Below are 23,248 nucleotides of genomic sequence, written 5' to 3'. Positions count from 1 at the left end.
GGTTTGTGGCACCTATATCAGGTTATGAGTCGATTTGTACCATACTTGGCACTGTTATTGGAAGTCAAAACAAAACAGCTCATGAGAAATTTCCGTCAAATCAGATAAGAATTGCGCCCTCTAGAGGCTCAACAAGTCAAGATTCGAGATCGGATTGTATGGCAGCTATAACAGGCTATGAGGCGATTTGAACCATACTTGGCAGAGTTATTGAATGTCAAAACAAAGCAGTTCATGAGAAAATTCAGTCAAATTGGATAAGAATCGCGCCCTCTAGTGGCTCAAGAAGTCAAGACCACGCATCGGTCTATATGGCAGCTATATGAAGATATAGAGCGATCTGGACCATTCTTGGTACTGTTAATGAAATTCAAAATAAAGCAGCTCATGAGAATCGAATAAGAATTTCGCCCTCTAGTGGCTCAAGAATTCAAGATACGACATCGATTAGGCAGCTATATTACGCCATGGTCCGATTTGAACCACACTTAGCGAAGTTATTGAATGTCGAAACAAAGCAGTTCATGAGAAATTTCAGCTAAATCGGATAAGAATTACGACCTCTAGAGGGCCAAGAAGTCTAGAGATCGGTTTATATAGCAGCTATATCAAGTTGTGGTGCACTTTGAACCATTCTTGGCACAGTTATTGGAAATCTTAATAAGACACCTATTGCAAAATTACAGCCAAACCAAATCAGAATTGCGCCCTCTAGTGGCAAGACAAGAGCCGGGATCGGTTTATATGGCAGCAATATCAGTTTATGAACCTCTTTGAACCATTCTCAGTACAGTTATTGAAAGTCAAAATAACACGTGTAAAAATTTTCAGCCAAATCAGATAAGAATTACGCCCTCTAGAGGCTCAAGTACCGCGATCGTTTTATATGGCAGCTATATCAGGTTATGAACCTATTTGAACTATTCTCAGCACAATTATTGGAAGTCAAAACAAAAATTTCTGCTAAACCAGATAAGAATTGCGCCCTCTAGAGGCTCAAGAAGTCAAGATCCAATATCGATTTATATGACATTTATATTTTTTTCAGGTTATGAGCCGATTTGCACAATACTTGCAGCATTTTGTTGGAAGTCATACCAAAACACCATGAGCAAAATTTCCATCAAATCGGCTGCTAACTAAGCTTCTTAGAGGGTCAAGAACTTAAATCTGAAGATCGGTTTATATGGCAGCTATATCAGGTTATACACCGATTTGAACCATACTTGGCATAGTTGTTGTAAGCTAAAACAAAACGCAACGTGCACAACGTCAGCCAAATCGGATAATAATTGCGCCCTCTAGAAGCGCAAGAAGTCAAATCGTTAAATCGGTTTATACGGCAGCTTTATCAAAATATGAAACCGATTTGGACCATTTACAATCCCAACTGGCCTAAGCTAATAGGAAGTATTCGTGCAACATTTCAAGCGCCTTGCTTTACTTCTTCAATAGTTAGCGTGTTTGCGACAGACGGATGGATGGACATTCCTAAATCGACTTAAAATGTCATGACGATCAAGAATGTATATATATTGTACTAGCTGTACCCGGCCCACTCTGCTGCACATTCATTAGCACCACGCTAAAATAAGTTTCCTACTACCATATGAGTCTCCCAAGTACAATTTGTTTAGCTAATACCAAATACCTTTAATGAACTCCATTTAGCCACGATTGACAAATATTCACGTTTTTGGAGGTGTTTTGGGGTGTCACTTGAACCTCATTTTTAATGCCATATTCGTAATCTACTCCCGAATACCTTTTATTTGAGTCCCATATCATCACGATCGTCTAATATGCCCACTTGGGACGGTTTTGGTTTGGGGCGGCCCCCTTGTTAATTACACCCGATTTTTAATATGCGATAATCAAATTCTTACTCTACTCTCGAATACCTTTCATTGTAGTCCCATATTGTTCCGATCGCTCCACTTTTAAATTGGGCGATACTTTTGGTGCGGTTTTGGGCTTGGGGCGGCGCCCTAGGTACTTGGATTCCATTTTTGACACCATATTCGCATTCTACTCCCGAATACCTTTCATTTGAGCCCCATGTTTTCCCGATCGGTCCACTTTGATTTTGGGTCGGTACATTTGGGGTGGTTTTGAGCTCGGGTCGGCTCCCTTGATACTTGGATCCAATTAATAATATCATATCCATACTCGACTTCCGAATACCTTTCATTTGAGTACTACATTTTCCCGATCGGTCCACTTGTTCTTTTAGGCGGTACTCTTGCGGCGACACCCTAGGTATTTACAACCAATTTTTGACACCAAATTCGTATCCTATTCCCGAGATTGAGTCCCCAATTGAGTCTCATATTGTCCCGATCTATCCACTTTGCTTTTGGGTGATACTTTTGGGGCGGTTTTGGACTTGAGACGGATCCCTATATTCATACTCTACTCACAATTACCTTTCATTTGAGTCCCATATTGTCCCCATCAGTTCACTTTTGCTTCTGGGAGCTCCATTTGAGGCAGTTTTGGGTCTGGAGAGGCCTCGTAGGTATTTTGACCCAATTTTTAATACCATATTCGTATTTGACTCCCAAATGACTTTCATTTGAGTCCCATATTCTCTCAATCGGTAAATATGTCCTGCTGGGGGGTTTTGTGGGGATGGGGAGAATCCTCAGACTCAACGATCCCGTGGTGAAAATAGGATACTTAATTTTTTTTTTATATCTAAAGGGGGCGGACCCTCCCCCTTGCCCTTCTTTTCAGAAACGCCAGATCTCGGAGATGGGTGGTGCGATTTAAGCGAAATTTTGTGTGCTCTTTTATAGTAACTTAAAAATTAAAATTTGGTATCCAAATTTCAGATGGGGTACCTTAGGGGGCCGCCCTATCCCCAAAACCCACCATATATATATAGACTACTCACGCCAATATGGAACTCAAATGAAAGGTATTTGAGAGTGGAAAACGAATCTGATATTCAAATATGATATTCAATAAGTCAAGTGTTTGGGGGGTCGCCCCACCCCCAAAACACCCCTAAATCGGATTTACCGCCCATGACAATATGGGGCTCAAATAAATGGTATTTGCGAGTAGATCAAAAAATTGATATCTACTTTCAGTACCAAATTTCTGGAGGTATTTGGGATTAGAGCACGATGCTGATATTTTTTTTCAGTGCTAAGTGAGGGGACCACCGTTTGTTTGTTTGTCGATTTGTTTGTTTGTTCCGTATAGACTCAAGAACGAGTGAACCGATTACCTTGAGATTTTCCCACATTTTTTTTTTTTTTTTTTTTTTTATTATTTTAACTATCATTATCACAGGTACATTTGTAATTATTGTAAACTTATTTTGAGATTTTACTTACAAGTATTACAGCAAACTTAAGCATTTTATAGTGATTTATCATCAAATTTTTATGGATTTATAAATGAGATGCAAGGTTAAGGCAAAAAGATAGAAAAAGACCTTATTTTATATACCGAAATTTAATAGAAACCCCAATTACAACAACTTCAAAACAGAAGTTGCGAAATTCTGGTTATCTGATTAAATTTCTAATTTCTTCATAGGGAGAAAATCTACAAGACATTTCAAACCTTTGAGTAAGTTCTGCCAAGTAAGAGCTTACTGTAGGTTGCTTAGAGGTCTCGTGCAAAGTACGAGTTGAGAATCTTCTGTGTAGTTTTAGAATAGTTTTCAAGTTTTTATTTTGTATTATCTGCAATTTTTTTAGATTCGATGCTGCACTCCGTTTGAACCATATTTGGCATCCATATGCCATTATTGGGCGAATACACATTTTGTACAGTAAGATTTTATTTTTCGGTGTTAGCAATGACCTTTTATTTAAGAGAGGGTAGAGAGCTCTGCCGCATTTAATTGCTTTGTCAGCTATATCTATAATATGATGCTTAAAATTTAGTTTCTTGTCAAAAGTTATCCCCAAATATTTAACTGAATCAAGCAGCGGGATATCAGAACCATTGACTGATAGCGCTAGAGATGGTATCCTTCTGGGTGATTTATTATATGGAAATATAATTGCCTGTGTCTTATTGTGGTTAATTTTGATTTTCCATTTCTTGAAATAGCGTTGACATGCCATCAAACCTTTTTTCATGTTTTTAACGATAGCATTTGACACCTTTCCGCTTGAAATTAATGCCGAATCATCGGCGTAAAAGGCGACAGACTGTTCCTTTCCAATTTTAAAATCAGATGTAAATATAGAGTAAAGTATTGGAGATAAAATAGCACCTTGAGGGACTCCCGCGTTTATAGTTCTCATAGAAGATTTCTGGCCATCCACGTAAACGAAAAATGATCTCTTCTCTAAAAAGCTTTTTATCATTTTCTGTATGAATATTGGAAAATTGAATTCATTTAATTTATATACGAGCCCATTATGCCATACGGTATCGAAAGCTTTTTCGATATCGAGCAATACCACTCCTGTACTTTTTCTCTCAACTTTGTTGTCGGTAATTAATTTCAAAACTCGTTTCAGTTGATGAATTGTTGAAAGCCCTTCACGAAAACCAAACTGATATTTATGGATAATGTTGTTTTGTTCTGTAAATCTTTTTACTCTCGACAGGATGATTTTTTCAAAAACTTTATCTATAACAGTCAGCATGCTGATTGGTCTATAACTTGAAGCCAAGTTTGCTGCTTTACCTTTTTTAATTTTCCCACATTGTGTAGGTTGGTCTGGAAGGAAACAGAGGCTATATAATTTTTGATATCGGGAGTGGGTGGACCCTCCCCCTTACCCCAAAAGTACTACCCAAAAATAAAAGTGGACCGATCTGGACAATATGGGATTCAAATGAGATATATTCAAAGTAGAGTTCAAATTTCATAATAAAAGTTGGGTCCAAGAACCTGGGAGCCGTCCCAGCCCCAAAACCCTTTAAAATAGTTTTTTTTGACGATCATGACAATATGGGACTCACATGAAAAGTATTCGGGAGTATATTACGAATATAGTCAGGAAGTAGGAAAAGTCTTTATAATTTATTGATATCGGAAGGGGGTGAACCCTCCACCATCACCCCAAAACTACCACCCAAAATCAAAAGTGGACCGACAAGAACAATATGGGTATCCAATTAAAAGTATGCGGGAGTATATAACGTATCTGGCATACAAATTCATGTCTAAGTATATGGGGTCACACCAACCCCATAAAAACGCCCAAAATGAGCACATTAGCCAATCACGGATATATGGGACTCGGTTTGTTAATTTCGTATAAACTCAAAAACGTCAAAATCGATTTTCTCGAAATTTTCGCGCATTGCGTGGGTTGGTCTGGAAGAAAACATAGGCTATATAATTTTTCGATATCGGAAGGGGGACAGACCCTCCCCCGTAACTCAAAAACCATCACCCACAATCAAAAGTGGACCGATCGGGACAATATAGGTATCAAATGAAAGCTATTGGAGCTATTGGTACAGCCTTAACCCCAAAACTCCCCCAAACAGACATATTGCACGTTCATGCCAATATGGGGCTCAAATGAAAGGTATTCGGGAGTAAATTTCGAATCTGGCATACAACATCAGATCGAAGTATAGGGGGTCAAGCCACCCCTTAAAAACCCCATTAGACCCATTATGACTATATGAGACTTCGCTGAACCGATTTCTTTAAATTTTCATAGATTGTGTAGGTTTGTCTGGAAGAAAACATAGGCTGTATAATTTTTAGATATCGGATGGAGGCGGGCCCTCCCCCTTACACCAAAAAACGCTACCCATATCCGAAAGTGGTCCGATGGGCACAATAAGGGTATCAAATGAAAGGTATTGGAGACCAGAAAATGAATATGGTAAAAAAATTTGGGTCCAAGTACCCAGCGAACTGCCCCAAAGCCAAAATTCCTCTAAGCAGATATATTCGAAGTTCATGTCAATATGGGAATCAAATGAAAAGTATTAGGCTGTAGATTACAAACATGGTATAAAAAATTAGGTCCAAGTAAAGGTAGGTCGCCCACCCCCAAATACCCCCAAATGGCCATATTAGCCGACCATGGCTATATGGAACCCAAATGAAAGGTATTTGGGAGTAGATTACGAATATGACATTAAAATTTGCGTTCAAGTCTAGGTGGCGCTTTTCCTCCTAAAGATACGTCTTATACGAGTTATTGGCGCCTTCAAAGAACCAATGGCCAACATCAGCGTCTGTTCCCAGGTTAGGGGCGGCTGGCGGCGAATGTCGAATCTTGGAGCAAGCGGCGCGCCACAATGAGGGATACGTGTGCAATACCACAAAACCCATGCGGTTGGGGAGCTGGGCCAGTAGCCCGCCCCCGGAAAACTGAGAACTACTATGAGAAACAAAGGAATAGTAAAAACGAACCCCCCCAACGTTGACGACCCACGCAAATGAAAAAAGGACCATGATTTGCGGATCTGCACCTGGAATGTCCGCACTCTTTATAGAGAAGGTGCAGTATACGCGCTGGCGGATGTATTAGAGAAGTACAAGGCAGACATAACCGCCTTACAGGAAGTGCGATGGACTGGGAATGGCGTCACTACAACACCAAACGGTGACGAACTATACCATAGCTGCCATAACACGAGGCATGAATTTGGCTGTGGATTTGTGGTTAGTCGGAGACTGAAACACCTTGTCTCCAGCTTTACTCCGGTGGATGAGAGGCTAGCCACAATCCGCATAAAAGCCAAATTCTTCAACATCAGTCTTATTTGTGCCCATGCCCCGACCGAAGACAAAAATGAGCAGACCAAGGATATTTTCTACGAGCGCCTAGAGAGAGAATATGACCGCTGCCCCGCCCATTATATTAAAATCGTTCTGGGAGATTTTAATGCGAAAATAGAGAAGGAAGAAATTTTTGGTCCAACAGTCGGAAAGTTTAGCCTCCACGAGATAACGTCCAGTAATGGGTTGAGGCTGATAGATTTAGCCGCGGCAAAAAAACATGGTAGTTGGTAGCACCAGATTTCAAAATAAAAATATTCACAAAGCCACATGGCTGTCACCCGATAAAAACACGAGAAACCAAATTGATCACGTTGTGATAGATGGAAGGCATTCATCCAGCGTGTTAGATGTAAGATCGATCCGTGGAGCGAATATAGATTCGGATCATTACCTTGTTGCAGCAAAGGTTTGCACCCGTTTGAACTTGGCGAGGAAAGTACGATCGGACACTGCACGGATTCTGAACATTGAAAAGCTGCAAACACAACAGATGGCAGCGGCATACTCCACTCGACTGACCCAAATACTTGATGACAGCACTCCTTGTTCTGATGATATAATGGCGCAGTGGCAAACTATTGCCCAATCCATGGAAAATGCCGCGAAATCCGTACTTGGGTACAGGAAGCTTCCTCCAAGAAACACAAGAGTGTAAAGATGCTACTGAAGCCAAGAGTGCGGTATATAAAGCAACCCTGCAATCAGTAGCAACGAGTGGTATCAGGAGAAAAGGAGAGAGGAGAAAAGGAGAGAGGAGAAAAGGAGAGAGGAGAAACGTCTATTCCACAGAAAGAAAAATGAAATGGAAAGACGTAAGTGTGAGCGAATTGAGATGTGCAGGAGTCAGAATGAAGTCCGGAAATTCTACCAAAGAATTAAACATCAAACCGATGGCTTTGGTGCAGGCATATCCTCCAGCAGAGACAAAGAAGGAAATCTGGTAACTGGCACAGATAATATGCTGAGGATATGGAAAGAATATTTTACCCAACTGCTAGTGTCCGATGTTGGCCGCGAAGATAATACCGCAGAACCAATCCCTGATGATGGTATAGAATGTTTACCTCCTAGTCAGAATGAGGTCCAAGTAGCAGTGACCCGACTAAAGTACAATAAGGCAGCAGGAGCCGACGGGTTACCCGCTGAACTGTTTAAGACCGTAGGCGACGCGCTGATAAGGCGTATGCATCAGCTTATCTGGCTAGAAGAACGCATACCCGATGATTGGAACCTCAGCATACTATGTCTCATACACAAGAAAGGAGACAAGACGGAATGTGCCAACTACAGAGGAATAAGTCTCCTCCCCATCGCATACAAGATACTCTCGAGCGTACTGTGTAAAAGATTAAAACCTAAAGTCATTGAGATATGGGCCCTATCAATGCGGCTTTAGACCTGGTAAATCCACCCTAGACCAGATATTCACACTGCGCCAAATACTGGAAAATACCCGAGAAGGACAAATCAACACCTACCATTTTCAAGACATGTCTGAGTTTGGTATCCCTGCAAACTTTATAAGACTCTGCAGGATGACACTTGCTGATACGCGTTTCTCAGTAAGAATAGGAAAGAATCGAACAATTTATTGTAATACCAAACGAGGTTTCAGTCAAGGAGACAGCCTATCGTGTGATCTCTTTAATATCCTGCTGGAGAAGATTATACGAGATGCAGATGTGAATAGATATGGCACACTAATCACAAGAGAACACATGCTACTCGCCTATGCCGACGACATCGATATCACAGGTCGGTCACCGGAAGTAGTAACTGCAGCCTTTGAAATAATCGAAAGAGAGTCAGTGAAAATGGGCCTGGCAGTAAATGGAGATAAAACGAAATGGATGGTTCCAACTCCCAAAAAGCCTTGCTCAACCGAGCAGATAAAGAAAATGGAGAAAGTTGGGAACCACAACTTTGAGACAGTCGGTAACTTTATCTACCTCAGCACCGCCGTAACCGAAACGAATGGCACCAGTTTTGAGATTAAGCGAAGAATAATACTGGTAAACAGATGCTACTTTGGACTAAGTAAGCAGTTTAGAAACAAGGCCACCTCTCGACAGACGAAGATTACACTATACAAGACACTGATACTACCCGTGCTGTTATATGGTTCTGAAGCATGGGTACTTGTGAAAGCAGATGAGGCAGTGCTTGGAGTATTTGAGAGAAAGATTCTTCGTAAAATATATGAACCACGAGCTGTATGACGACGATAGCATAGTTACACCCATCAAAATACACCGGCTGCGTTGGCTAGGTCATGTTGTCAGAATGGATGAAGAAACTCCAGCAAAGAAGTCTTTTGTAGGCAAACACGGTGGTACACACAAACCGGGAAGACCAAAAGCCCGATGGAAAGATCAAGTTGTGGGAGACACCTCGAAACTTGATGTCAGAGATTTTAGAATGAGCGCAGAAGATCGAGGCTCTTGGAGCGCTATTCTACGCTCGGCTAGTGGAACGAATATTCTGTCATAGCCAATTAAAGTAAGTAAAGTAACCACCGCTTTGTCCGATATTCTCGCCAGGATTCGAACGCGTTCAACGTCATAGGCTACTATGGCAAGAGTTCGATATCCACATTCAGGGCGAAGTGTCCCCACCCTATCAAGATATTAGAGAGTTAAAGAAGGCGCAGCGTAGCGGGCCCTATTCGTATTTATTACGTTCAATAGTTATTACAGTTTGAATATATTTGCTAGAAATTTGATTTTTGCCGATTTTTGCCTTCCCTTACGGGTTTTATTTTATATAATGGGTTGCCCAAAAAGTAATTGCGGATTTTTCATATAGTCGGCGTTGACAAATTTTTTCACAGCTTGTGACTCTGTAATTGCATTCTTTCTTCTGTCAGTTATCAGCTGTTACTTTTAGCTTGCTTTAGAAAAATTTTACTTTCTTTTAAAAAATCTGCAGTTACTTTTTGGGCAACCTAATATTTGTTTTACTCCGTAACTTGGACATACTGCTTTACAAATACGAACATCAATAATAGAACCAATTATCCTAAATTCCCAACAATTTCGTAAAGCAGTTAAAACCAAAAAAAATATTCTTCAACAAATATAAAGCCATAAAAAATACCAAAAATTATAGGAAAAAATAAAAAAAAAAATCCTTAACTATGAAAAATCCGAAACTAAAATCTAATTCATTGTACCAAACAAGAGAAAACAAGTTGTCGACATTTATAAATATTTGACGTTTACAACGGTCTTTATCAATAAAATAAAAATGACAATGCCATATAAATCAAATAAATCCCAATCAATGGAAATCCATAATGGCCAATACAACTGTCAACTGGCGATACAACCAGCCATCATCGACAAGAGAATGGACCAAATAAAATGCCATAAATTCAATTTCGCTAATTATTTTGACGACAAAGACGATAAGAAGGGACAGAGGCACACTGACAGACGGACAATTGAATGTACGGCCATTGGGGAATGCTTTCCAGCAATGGACAATTCATTTTCATAGCCCTGGTACTTTCAAAGTGAAATAAAAAATTACCAATTTTAGCAAAAATGGAATTCCATAAACATTGCCATAAAAATGGTGTATATGAATGGTTTTAAATAAAAGGAAATAGATGAATTCGTGACTATGCAAAAATAAAAAAAAAATGAAACTAAACAAAAATTTTTATTAAAAATTATACATAGGATTTTTGGTCTGGGAATGAGCGGTTTTTTTTGTCCTCATTATGAGCCATGACTTCATTTAAAAACACTTGCTAAAATTAATTTTTTTATAGCAAACACTAACTGTGTCATTTTCTCTTTTTCACAGATTTATGCCTCCTATTACCCCCTCCACTTGGAAAAATGTACGTAGTGCAGATCGTTTTTCTGCTGTATGCCCGCAAACCGTGCCCATACCACCAAATGGCCCCGAAGCTTTGTTGGAGGTACCCAGAGCTCGTTTGGCACAACTGAGAAGACTCTTGCCCTTGTTGAGCAATCAATCGGAGGATTGTCTGTATTTAAACATATATGTGCCCTATGATAGCAGACGTCATAAACGTAAGTTACAAGAAAAGAGAAACATTTATTGTCATATATTTGATTGAAAGAAAAAAAAGAAAAATTAAACAAGTAAAAGCCGGGCCGAATCGTATATACCCTCCACCATGGATCGCATATGTCGAATTCTTTTCCCGGCATCTCTTCTTAGCCAAAACAGGATATAAGAAAAGATTTGCTCTGCTATTAGAGCGATATCAAGATATGGTCCGGTTTGGACCACAATTAAATTATATGTTGGAGACCTGTGTAAAATGTCAGCCAATTCGAATAAGAATTGCGCCCTTTGGGGGCTCAAGAAGTAAAATAGGGAGATCGATTTATATGGGAGCTGTATCGGGCTATAGACCGATTCAGACCATAATAAACACGTATGTTGATGGTCATGAGAGAATCCGTCGTACAAAATTTCAGGCAAATCGGATAATAATTGCGACCTCTAGAGGCTCAAGAAGTCAAAATCCCAGATCGGTTTATATGGCAGCTATATGAGGTTATGAACCGATTTGAATCTTATTTGACACAGTTGTTGAAAGTAAGAATAAAGTACATCATGAAAAATTTCAGTGAAATCGGATAGGAATTGCGCCCTCTAGAAGCTCAAGAAGTCAAGTCCCCAGATCTGTTTATATGACAGCTATATCAGGTTATTAACCGATTTAAAACATACTTGGCACAGTTGTTGGATATCATAACAAAACACGTCGTGCGAAATTTCATACCAATCGGATAATAATTGCGCACACTAGAGACTCAAGAAGTCAAGACTCAAGATCGGTTTATATGGCAGCTATATCAGGTTATGCACCGATTTGAACCATACTTGGCACAGTTGTTGGATATCATAACAAAACACGTCGTGCGAAATTTCATACCAATCGGATAATAATTGCGCACACTAGAGACTCAAGAAGTCAAGACCCAAGATCGGTTTATATGGCAGCTATATCAGGTTATGCACCGATTTGAACCATACTTGGCACAATTGTTGGATATGATAACGAAACACGTCGTGCGAAATTTCATACCAATCGGATAATAATTGCGCACTCTAGAGGCTCAAGAAGTCAAGACCCAAGATCGGTTTATATGGCAGCTATATCAAAACATGGACCGATATGGCCCATTTACAATACCCACCGACCTACACTAATAAGAAGTATTTGTGCTAAATTTCAAGCGGCTAGCTATACTCCTTCGGAAGTTAGCGTGCTTTCGACAGACAGACGGACGGTCGGACATGGCTAGATCGACAAGGAAGAAGAAGGAAAGAGATGCATACCTAGGAACTACTAAAGTAGGATTGTCGATGGACTGTAAAACTGGTAAAAAACAAGTAAAGACGTACTAAGTTCGGCCACGCCGAATCTTGCGAACCCACCACCATGGATTGTGCTAAAAATTTATGCAAAACAAATAAGAACGTGTTAAGTTCGGCCAGGCCGAATCTTATATACCCTCCACCATGGATCGCAATTGTCGTGTTCTTTGCGCGATATCTCTTTTTAGGCATACAAAGAGTAATGGATAAGAATTGTTATGCTATTGGAGATATATCAAGTTATAGTCCGATTCGTATCATAAGTCAGATCAGGAAATCGGTTTGTGTGGGAGCTGTATGAGGCTATGGATCGACGAAGACCACATTAGACACGTATGTTTAAGATCATTGGAGAAGCCGTTGTACAAAATTTCAGTAAATTCGAATAAGAATTGCGCCCTCTACAGGCTTAAGAAGTCAAGATCCCAGTTGGTTTATATGGCAGCTACATCAGGTTATGTACCGATTTGATCCATATTTATTGCAGTTGTTGGAAGACATAACAAAGTACTTCATGCTAAATTTCAGCCAAATCGGATGAGAATTGCGCCCTCTAGTGGCTCAAGAAGTCAAGATCCAAGATCAGTTTATATGGCAGCTATATCAGATTATGGACCGATTTAAGTCATACTCAGCGCAGTTGTTGGAAGTCATAACAAAACACTTCGTGCTAAATGTCAGCCAAATCGGATTAGAATTGCGCCCTCTATTGGCTCAAGAAGTTAAGATTCAAGATCGGTTTATATGGCAGCTATATCAGGTTTTGAACCGAATTCAACCATATTTAGAACAGTTGTTGAACGTCATAACAAAACATCTCATGCAAAATTTCAGCCAAATCAAATAAGAATTGCGCCCTCTATTGGCTCAAGATCCAAAATCGGTATATATGGCAGCTTTATAAAGTTATGAACCGATTTCAACCATACTTAGCACAGTTGTTGAAAATGTTACCAAAGCACCACGTTCAAAATTTCGGCCAAATCGGATTAGAATTGCGCCCTCTAGATGCTCAAAAAGCCAAGACCCAAGATCGGGTTATATGACAACTATATAAGGTTATGAACCAATATAAACCATACTTATCACAGTTGTTGAAAATGATACCAAACATTTCATGCTAAATTTCGGCCAAATCGGATAAGAATTGCGCCCTCTATATGCTCAAGAAGTCAAGACCCAAGATCGGTTTATATGACAGCTATATCAAAACATGGACCATTTACAATCCCAACCGACCTACACTAATAAGATATATTCGTCCAAAATTTCAAGCGCCTTCCTTCACTCCTTCCAAAGTTAACGTGCTTTCGACAGACGGACGAACATGGCTAGTTCGACTTAAAATGTCATGACGATCAAGAATATATATACTTAATGGAGTCTTAGACGCATATTTCGAGGTGTTACAAACGGAATGACGAAATTATTATACCCATCCTATGGTGGAGAGTATAATAAATTTAGTTGAAGGGCATAATTTTATTCTACATTCCAAACTTCTGTCAAACCAGCAAAATTAAAGCTTCTAGGAACCGAACAAGGATAATCGAGAGATCGGTTTATATAAGAGCTATATCAGGTTATAGATGGATGTGGATCTTACTTGTCACAGCTGTTAGATGTCATAAGAGAACACTGCATGCAAATTTTAAGGCAAATAGTATGAAAAATTGAGGCTTCCAGGGGCTCACGAAGTCAAATCGGGAGATCGGTTTACATGGGAGCTATATCAGGTTATTGACCTATTTGAACAGTACTTGACACAGTTAATAAAAGTCCCAATAGAATGCTATGTGCAAAATTTCAGCCAGGGGCTCACGAAGTCAAATCGGGAGATCGGTTTACATGGAAGCTATATCGGATGAAAATTGGGGCTTCCAGGGGCTCAAGAAGTTATATCGGGAGATCGGATCAGTTGTTAGAGGTTACAAATGAAAACTATGTGCAAAATTTAAGCTAAATCGGGTGAAAATTTTAGCTTCCAGGGGCTCAAAAAGTCAAATCCGGAGATCGGTTTATATGGCAGCTATATCAGGTTATAGACCGATTTGGACCGTACTTGACATAGTTATTTGAAGTTATAAATTAACACTATGTACAAAATTTCTGCCAATCAAATTTGCGGCTTCGAGGGCCTCAAGAAGTCAAATCGGGAGACCGGTTTATATGGGGGCTATATCCATATCTGAACCGATATAACCCATTTGCAATCCCCAATGACCTACATCAATAAGAAGTATCTGTTCAAAATTTCAAGCGGCAAGATTTACGGATTCGACCGCTATTTTGACCGACGGACGGACGGACATGGCTAAAATGACTCGAAATGTCAAGACGATCAAGAATCGTTGTACTCTATGGGGTCTTAGATAAATATTTCGAGGTGATACAAGCGGAATGACTAGTTTGTGATGTTGAAGGCTGCTATTTTTATACCCTCCACCATAGGATGGGTGGTATACTAATTTCGCCATTCTGTGTGTAACTCCTCGAAATATGCATCTGAGACCCCATAAAGTATATATTGGGTTGTCCAAAAAGTAATTGCGGATTTTTCATATAGTCGGCGTTGAAAAATTTTTTCACAGCTTGTGACTCTGTGATTGCATTCTTTCTTCTGTCAGTTATCAGCTGTTACTTTTAGCTTGCTTTAGAAAAAAAGTGTAAAAAAAGTATATTTGATTAAAGTTCATTCTAAGTTTTATTAAAAATGCATTTACTTTCTTTTAAAGAATCCGCAATTACTTTTTGGGCAACCCAATATATTCTTGATCGTCATGACATTTTAAGTCGATGTAGCCATGTCCGTCCGTCTGTCCGTCCGTCTGTCCGTCCGCCTTTCCGTCCGTCTGTCTGTCCGTCCGTCCATCCGTCCGTCCATCTGTCTGTCGAAAGCACGCTTACTTTCGAAGGAGTAAAGCTAGCCGCTTGAAATTTTGCACAAATACTTTTTATTAGTGTAGGTCGGTTGGGATTGTAAATGGGCCAAATCGGTCCATGTTTTGATATAGCTGCCATATAAACCAATCTTGAGTCTTGACTTCTTGAGCCTCTAGAGGGCGTGATTCTCGTCCGATTTGACTGAACGAGGTTATTTGTTATGACTTCAAGCAACTGCGCTAAGTATGCCTAAAATCAATCTGTAACCTGATATAGCTGTCATATAAACCGATCTGCGGTCTTGATTTATGAGCCTCTAGAATGCCCAATTTCTATCCGATTTGACTGAAATTTGGCATGAGATGTTTTGTTATGACTTCCAACAACTGTGCTAGGTATGGTTCAAATCAGTCCAAGACCTGATACAGCTGTCATATAAACCGATCTGTGGTCTTGACTTATTGAGCCTCTAGAAGGCGCAAGTCCTATCCGATTTGGCTGAAATTTGGCACGTGGTGTTTTGGTTTCACTTCCAACAACTGTGCGAAGTATGGTCGAAATCGGTCTACAACCTGGTATAGCTGCCATATAAACCGATATTGGATCTTAACTTCTTGAGCCGCTAGAGGGCGCAATTCTAATCCAATTTGGCTAAAATTTTGCGCGAGGTATTTTGTTATAACTTCCAACAACTGTGCTGAGTATGGCGCAAATCGGTACATAATCTGATATAGCTGCCATGTAAACCGATCTGGGTTCTGGACTTCTTCAGCCTCTAGATCACGCAATTCTCATCCTACTTTACAGAAATTTCGTACCACGGCTTCTCCCATGACCTTCAATATACGTGTCCAATATGGTCTGGATCGATCTATAGCTTGATACGGTCTCCCGATTTTGCTTCTTGATCCCCTTCAAGGCCCAATTCTTATCCGAATGGATTGAAATATTACACAATGACTTCTAAAATGTTCAACATTCAATTCATTAATGGTCCGAATCGGACTATAACTTGATATAGCTCTAATAGCATGGTAGTCCCTATTCATTATTCTTTGTGTGCCTAAAAAGAGATACCGCGCAAAGAACTCAACAAATCCGATCCATGGTTGAGGGTATATAAGATTCGGCCCGGCCGAACTTAGCACGCTATTACTTATTGTTTGTATTATCCTTTCAAATAAGTTCTGTACCGCACACTGTACTATTGTCTCTGGAAGAAATAGGTGTAAAAGTGGCTATTGCGGTTAGGGGAAAGATTTCCAGCAATCTTAGAGATATATTTCAGAAAGCTCTACTTCGAAGTATGCTACCGAAAGTGGTGTAGGCGTACATATGTGCATGACAGAAGTAGTTTTTTCAGCAGGAGATACAAGTTGCCTACAGTGGAACCTGTCTCCTTGTGTGGAGAAAATATTCCATTTACTGAAAGCGCAAAATACCTGGGTGTTTTGCTGAACAGGAAATTGATCTTCAAATCAAACATTTTAGAAAGGGCAAGAAAGTCAACACTTGCCTTATACACCTGCAAGGGATCCATAGGCATAAGTTGGGGATTTCAAACCAGGGCTGCGGAGTCGATTTTTTGAGGCCGGAGTCGAAGTCGGAGTCGGACTTTAGTTCAAAGATAAGCACGCTTGACCCGCACCGCTCTCTAATCCCCGGGTTAATACTCCGTCTCCGATTAAGACTCCGACCCGGGGTCAGTGTCGAGGGCTAGACTTCGCAACCCTGGTTTAAGCCGCGTGTCATGCACTGGGTATGTACTGCAGTTGTCAGACCCTTAATGCTATATGGTGTTGCGGTCAGGTGGACGTCGCTTCAAAATGCCACCTTCTGCTCAACTTATAACCGGATCCACTGAGGAGCTTCTAACCGGATCCACTGAGGACGACACCATCTGATGCACTGAATTTAATTCTTCACCTAATGCCTCTAGACATTGTGGCTAGACAAATTGCTGCGACCACTGCTATAAGGACACTGTGTTATTCTTGATTTAATTCCCGATGTTTCAGACAGTGTGGATTACACATTACCTGAGCCGATGTTTGATAGAAAGTACTGTACTACTATCCTGATTATAAACATAACACAGACCTCTATACGGATGGATCCATACTAAACTACTATTTGGGCTTTGTACTCTGAAGAACTTGGACTCATCATTATCGAGAAGATGTCCCGACAACTGTATTGTGTTTCAAGTGGATATCCTTTCAATTAGCAAAGTGATGGAATGGCTAAGATATATTGTCTAAATTCAAAGAACGCCCTCGACTATCGTAGATCTGCCAACGAGATGGCTGAATAATGTAAAATTCTTCTGTTTTGGGTGCCATGCCACAGAGATGTCCAGGAGATTGTTGAGCAGACGAGCTTGCGAACTCGAATCTGTGGGTATGCCTGACGGGGCAAGCAAAGTCTTCAGGATCAGGCCCGAAAGGCAACGGATGAGAAATGCTCACAAAGGGAGGGTGTTCAGAAGATTCCAAAATTATGTTACCCAATCAAGACTTGAAGAGGTCTACCGCTCTAGTGTCGCAGGCTAGAACAAAAGTCTCAATCATTGTATCCATCATGAGAGGTCACTGTCTCATCGGAAAACATGCTGACAGACTGAAGGATGCCAGTAACAACTTTTTCAGAAGATGTCTTTGAGAACTTCTCTGATTTGGCGGATGAAAACATTCGCAAGTTGTTGGGCTTTTGTGTATGCAATTGTTATTAACAAACCAGGGAAAATATGATAACATCCTCAGAGTTGTGGACTGATATCTTTGAAGGATTTAAATGTTTGTATTACTGCCTGTACCCCATAGTTCTATTCCGTATATTCGCAAGTTGTTGGGCTTTTAAAAGCGATCTGGATGATTTATCGGTAGGACCTAGATGGCATCTTCCTTATCCTGTTCCTGTGGCATCACAATGGACGAAAAACATCAAAGCTTGTCTGATGGCTAAGACTGCCACTTTAACCTAACCTAACCTTTAGGGTATTACACCAATACTTTCAAGTGGTACAAAAGAAATGACGAAATTAGTATTCAACAACTTTGTTAATCTTAAAAAGATATTAAAAAATTCAGGTTAAATTAACTTAAAATGCTTGTAAAACCTTAACCCAATCAAATTCACATAACTAACTTAAAATCCTTGTAAACTCCAAACCAAATCAAATCCGCGTATCTATAACCGTGGAATCTTTTATCTCTTCAGCAGAGGTAGCTGTCGGTAGCATTGACATACAAATCTGTAGTATGGAGGGACACAAATGTTATACTCATTCCAAAATCCCGAAAACCGTACTATTGGTCTTTTAAGCTAAAAATTCTCAAGACGCTGATGATGTTTCGTGAGTGTGAACTAGTGATTATGTGCTGTATTATGTGAAAACCAATAGCTTTGAAATCTTCAATTCCGTAGTGCATTGCAGTTGGCTATGCGATGGAAATCACTGCAAGCATTGTGGAAATGATGATTTTATGGTAAAATTAAGCAACGATCTAAAACGTAATAAAAATGTATTTAAAGTGTAAAATGAAATACTAACCCAGTAAGAATTTTTCTTTTTGTTAAAATGTTGACATTTTTGATCGATTTGCTATTTTTTAGTTTCTATATAAACAATTTTTTTCTTATTTTTCCTTAACTTCAATCTCCTCCATAGGCTTTACCACCAACAGTGGCGAAACTGCTGACCGAAATTTGCTGCCCACCATTCTATTTCTTCATGGCGAATCATATGAATGGAATTCTGGCAATCCTTATGATGGTTCTGAATTGGCAGCCCATGGCAATGTCATTGTGGTAACCATCAATTTTCGTTTGGGTATTTTTGGATTCTTGAAAACCGGTGGAAAGGAGAGTGCCCAAGGGAATTTCGGACTTATGGATCTAGTGGCTGGTCTGCATTGGCTCAAAGAGAATCTACCAGCTTTTGGAGGGGATCCACAGGCTATAACATTGCTAGGTCATGGAACAGGAGCATCTTTGGCTAATATATTGGCAGTGTCACCGGTAGCAAGTGGTAAGTGGCAAAACCCAAAAAAAAAGAGACTATACCAAAATACTCAGACTATTTTTGGTATTTGAAAATTTTTATTTTTAATCACCCATTCTCTCATTTACTGTTTTTTCCCCCTAGATCTTATTCATCATGTGGCCTTGGTCAGCGGTTCCGCTTTATCTCCCTGGGCCATACAAAAGAATCCTTTGTTCGTGAAACGTAGAGTGGCTGAACAGACAGGTTGCCATGGTGATATGCTCTATGATGATTTGGCTCCATGTCTGCGTACCAAAACAGTGGCCGAATTATTGGCGGTTAAAATTGATCACCCACGGTACGACTCATTATGAAAATTTTTATACAAAGTTTCAAATACTAAAAAAAATATTTTTTTTATAGTTTTTTAGTTGGTTTTGCTCCCTTCATTGATGGTACAGTCATATCACCCAATACAGATTCTATTGGTAAACTATCACTGCCTATAGGTTCAGCTATAGTTAGGTAAGTACAGGAAATCTAGAAAATTAAATTAACAAAAAATTTTAAACTAATCCTCTAAAGATTAAATTTTGTTGAATATTCTCTCGACAATAATTCAATATTTGTCTTTAAATTTAATTTGTAATGTTTATATATTTTTTCTTTATAACCACAGTACATCAGGAATTGAATATGCAAATTTTCCTAAACGTAACCTCATATTCTGCCTAACATCTGTGGAATCGCATTTAGATCTAAGTGCTCAAGATCTGGAATTTGGCTTTAATGAAACTCGAAGAGATCGTATACTTCGAACATTTGTGCGAAATAATTTCCATTATCATTTAAATGAGATATTTGCCGTGTTGAAGGTAAGTTTAAAATTTTAATTCTTAAAGAAATCCCGATTATGTTGTAACAAAATTTGTTAACAAAAATCTTAAAAAAACAGGTTAAATTAACTTAAAATGCTTGTAAAACCTTAACCCAATTCAATTCACATAACTAACTTAAAATCCTTGTAGACTCCAAACCTAATCAAATCCCCGTATCTATAACCGTGGAATCTTTTATATCTTCAGCGAGAGGTAGCCGTCTGTAGCATGGAGGGACATTTAAAAATCCCGAAAACCGTACTATTAGTCTTTTAAGCTAAAAATTCTCAAGATCAACAACAGCACGTCTATTGCAAGGATATATTCACAGTCCTACTTGGCTGTCTAAAATACTCTCTCGCTGTCAAAGAATATGCAATGGTAGTATTTATTGACATTGAGGGTGCCTTCAATAGAAAAAGCGACTTCAACCATAAAGGAGCTCCATGAGAAAGTCTATTAAGGCTGACATAGGATCTGTAGACCTGCACAGAAGCGGAGACAGTACGCTTCCTTTGGGTTAGGTTGGGTTGAGTGGGATACCCATCAAAGATGAGTTCACTAGGAGGCCTGTCTGGCCCATAGTGGTACCCTAGAAAGAAAGGGAACAGAAAGAAGATGTGTATAACTTCGGACTAGAAGCAGGAGGAATGCAGAATCCGAGCGGGGGGTGAAGAAACGCCCATCCCCATGCAAACACGGAAGTACCTAAGTTAACCCCCCATCGGAACCATCCTGTTCCTTCAACAAATCTCAGGAGACATATCAGAGTTACGTTCTCAAGTTCACCCTAATCACGGAAGAAACGGCTGCCCAGAATGTAGAGCCTACGTCCCTGCAGACTCGGACATGAACACAGCAAGTGCTCAATAGTCTCCTCTTCATCCGAGGCAACTCCTACAACTCTCTCGTCCTCCTCCGGCCGATGACCGATGACCGGCCATAGCGCCTTTGCAGTCCGCCAACCATCCACCGAGTTCCACTTCGCCAACGACGCCGCTCTGGCCATCCTCTCTACTGTGTTCAATAGCTCAACAAATGGCACGAGACCGATGACTGGTCTGCCCGGCGCAGACGAACCCCTACTGGTGCACTCGTCCGCCCTCTCATTTCCTGGAATCCCCTCATGCCCAGGAGCCCATGACAGCGTCACATCGTGGGCCCTAAGCCTATCCAGGGACTCCAAACAATCCGACACCCATCTTGACCTCACCATCCTCGACCATACTGTCCAAATCAATTCTGAGTTTCGAGAGCTGTAAATCTCTTACCAGAATTTCTCCTGCGCCCACTGCAATGGCACAGACCTCTGCCTGAAAGACCGTACACTCGTCCGGCAGTCTCAGAGACATACAGACATTGAGTGCATTAGAGTAGACCCCCAATCCAGTCTCTGACTCCATCCTGGAGCCATCGGTGTAGATCGAGGTCTCATCCTCCTCAAGTACAGGAAATCGAATCGCGAATACCCTCACTAAGTCGGCACTGGTGCTATTTTGTCTCCTCAATCTATCCTCCGCATCCATAACACCCAGAATCGAACTGTGAATCATCTCGGGAGTTACACCCCACTCCTTACCGAACAGGAATAAAAAGCGCACAGTGCCTCGCGTCTTCTTTCCTCGGTATGCCTCTGCCAGGACAGTTTCGAATTGAGGACTATTCCTAGGTACATCGCTTCCTTCGACAGCGGCAGGGTGACCCCGTCCAAGGACGGGAGTCTGAACTCCGGTATCTTATATCTATATCTACGCGTCCGCATAAGCGACAATCCTCGTGCCGTCCGCACCGAGATCCATTAGGATCCTATTAATCACGAGATTGTATAGAATCGGCAAGAACACCCCTCCATGGGGCGTTCCTCCGGTCACCCGCTTTCGGACCACACTATCTCCCATGTTAGCATTAATAATCCGGTCATAAAGCACATTATCTCCACATTATTGAAGGCACTCTCAATATCCAAGAAGGCCGTCTGCTTCTGTCGGAGATATGCCTCGACCTCCTGTACCACCTCGTGGAGGGCCGTCTCCACCGACCTACCTTTGAGGTATGCGTGTTGTGCCCCACTGAAGTTTTCCAGCGTCAGTCCCTTAACACCTTCAGGGGACAAGGGGGTTTCCCTTTACTTCCCTCCATGCTCTCGGTATGCCAGGTAGCGAGCCTGGCGTAGTCCTGCCCAGCTCGCTCGGAAGATCCGCTCAAACCAGGGCAGAGTGACTCCATGGGACTCCTGCTGCAGTGACGGGATAATTCCGTCAGGTCCGGCCGACTTAAATGGCTGGAAAGTAGGGACCACCCACGCAATCTTCTCCTCGTCAACAATGTCCCTGATGAGATCATCCGTTGAGCTTCAACTCAACATTTTGCGTATATCCCTGCATCTCAGTTTGTAAACCAAAACACAAGACAAAATAGTAGACAACCAGTTGGACCGGCAAGAGTATGATTCACTCAGCCAATTCAGGAACTCTAGACAAGAATTCCACCGTAGCGCAGAGGTTAACATGCCCACCTGTGACGCTGAATGCCTGGGTTCAAATCCTGGCGAGAATATGTGAAAAATTTATAAGCGATGGTAATCCCCGCATAATGCTGGATACATTTCTGAGGTACTTTGCCATGTAAAAACGTCTCTCCAAAGATGTGTCGCAATGCGGCACGCCGTTCGGAATCGGAATATAAAAAGTAGGTCCCTTATCATTGAGCTTAAACTTGAATTTGAGAAGTTTGCCTCTGTTCCTTAATGGAATGTTCATGGACAAATTTGCAATTTAAATGACAAGACGACTAAGTGACTGAATGCTAGACTTTCTATGAAGGTGTTATATATCCTCACAGATGGAAAGGATTCCCGAGATTAAAATGATTTAAGTTCATTCTTCTGAAGGGATCTACATATTATGCGAAGATCTGTAGGTCCCTTCAAAAGAATGAGCTGAAATTATTCTGATCTTCAGATCCTAATCTAGCAGAAATAAAACCCCATCAGTCATAATGGGGTTCCCATGCATGACTCATAGTCCCTCATCTATAAGACGCTTTCAAAGCTCCCTTTTTTGCTAAGCTGCGGGATAGGTGCTTTTTGTTGTGGTAGACACATACTTGCATGTAGAGGCAGCGATTCCCGTCAAACTCCTATAAGTGAGTAAGATCTTCATCTACGGGAACGTGATGGTCATTGGTCAATAAATTGATTTAAATTGAGATCATAGGCTCTCAGTAGTCACGTGCAACCAATGGTACACCTACGGTGCATTCTGCTATCCGCAACCTGTGGAATCTAGATAGCTCCTAGTTGAGCTTCGCTTGATGTTGATGACCACCATACATGTCGGAGCTCATGGTTCTAAACTGTTTGGTACACATAGTTATCTTGTGCCGGGATTTCTCTTTCTATTAATGGTTGTGCCC

The 23,248-nt window shown here is 40.7% G+C and overlaps 1 protein-coding gene across 1 annotated transcript in view; it reads left to right on the top strand.

Annotated features, from left to right (window-relative positions):
* The window catches only part of LOC106083533 (uncharacterized), a 38,265-nt gene that overhangs the window by 11,876 nt on the left and 3,141 nt on the right, over positions 1–23,248 (top strand). The window contains exons 2-6 of the mRNA XM_013246620.2: positions 10,535–10,767; positions 18,642–19,001; positions 19,119–19,314; positions 19,380–19,481; positions 19,636–19,831. Of these exons, the coding sequence (XP_013102074.2) occupies positions 10,535–10,767; positions 18,642–19,001; positions 19,119–19,314; positions 19,380–19,481; positions 19,636–19,831 (1,087 nt within the window). The remainder of the gene's footprint in view (positions 1–10,534; positions 10,768–18,641; positions 19,002–19,118; positions 19,315–19,379; positions 19,482–19,635; positions 19,832–23,248) is intronic.

This window comes from Stomoxys calcitrans, chromosome 3 (assembly GCF_963082655.1).
Source record: "Stomoxys calcitrans chromosome 3, idStoCalc2.1, whole genome shotgun sequence".
Classification (NCBI taxonomy): Eukaryota; Metazoa; Arthropoda; class Insecta; order Diptera; family Muscidae; genus Stomoxys; species Stomoxys calcitrans.
This window is presented reverse-complemented; position numbering and strand designations above follow the sequence as displayed.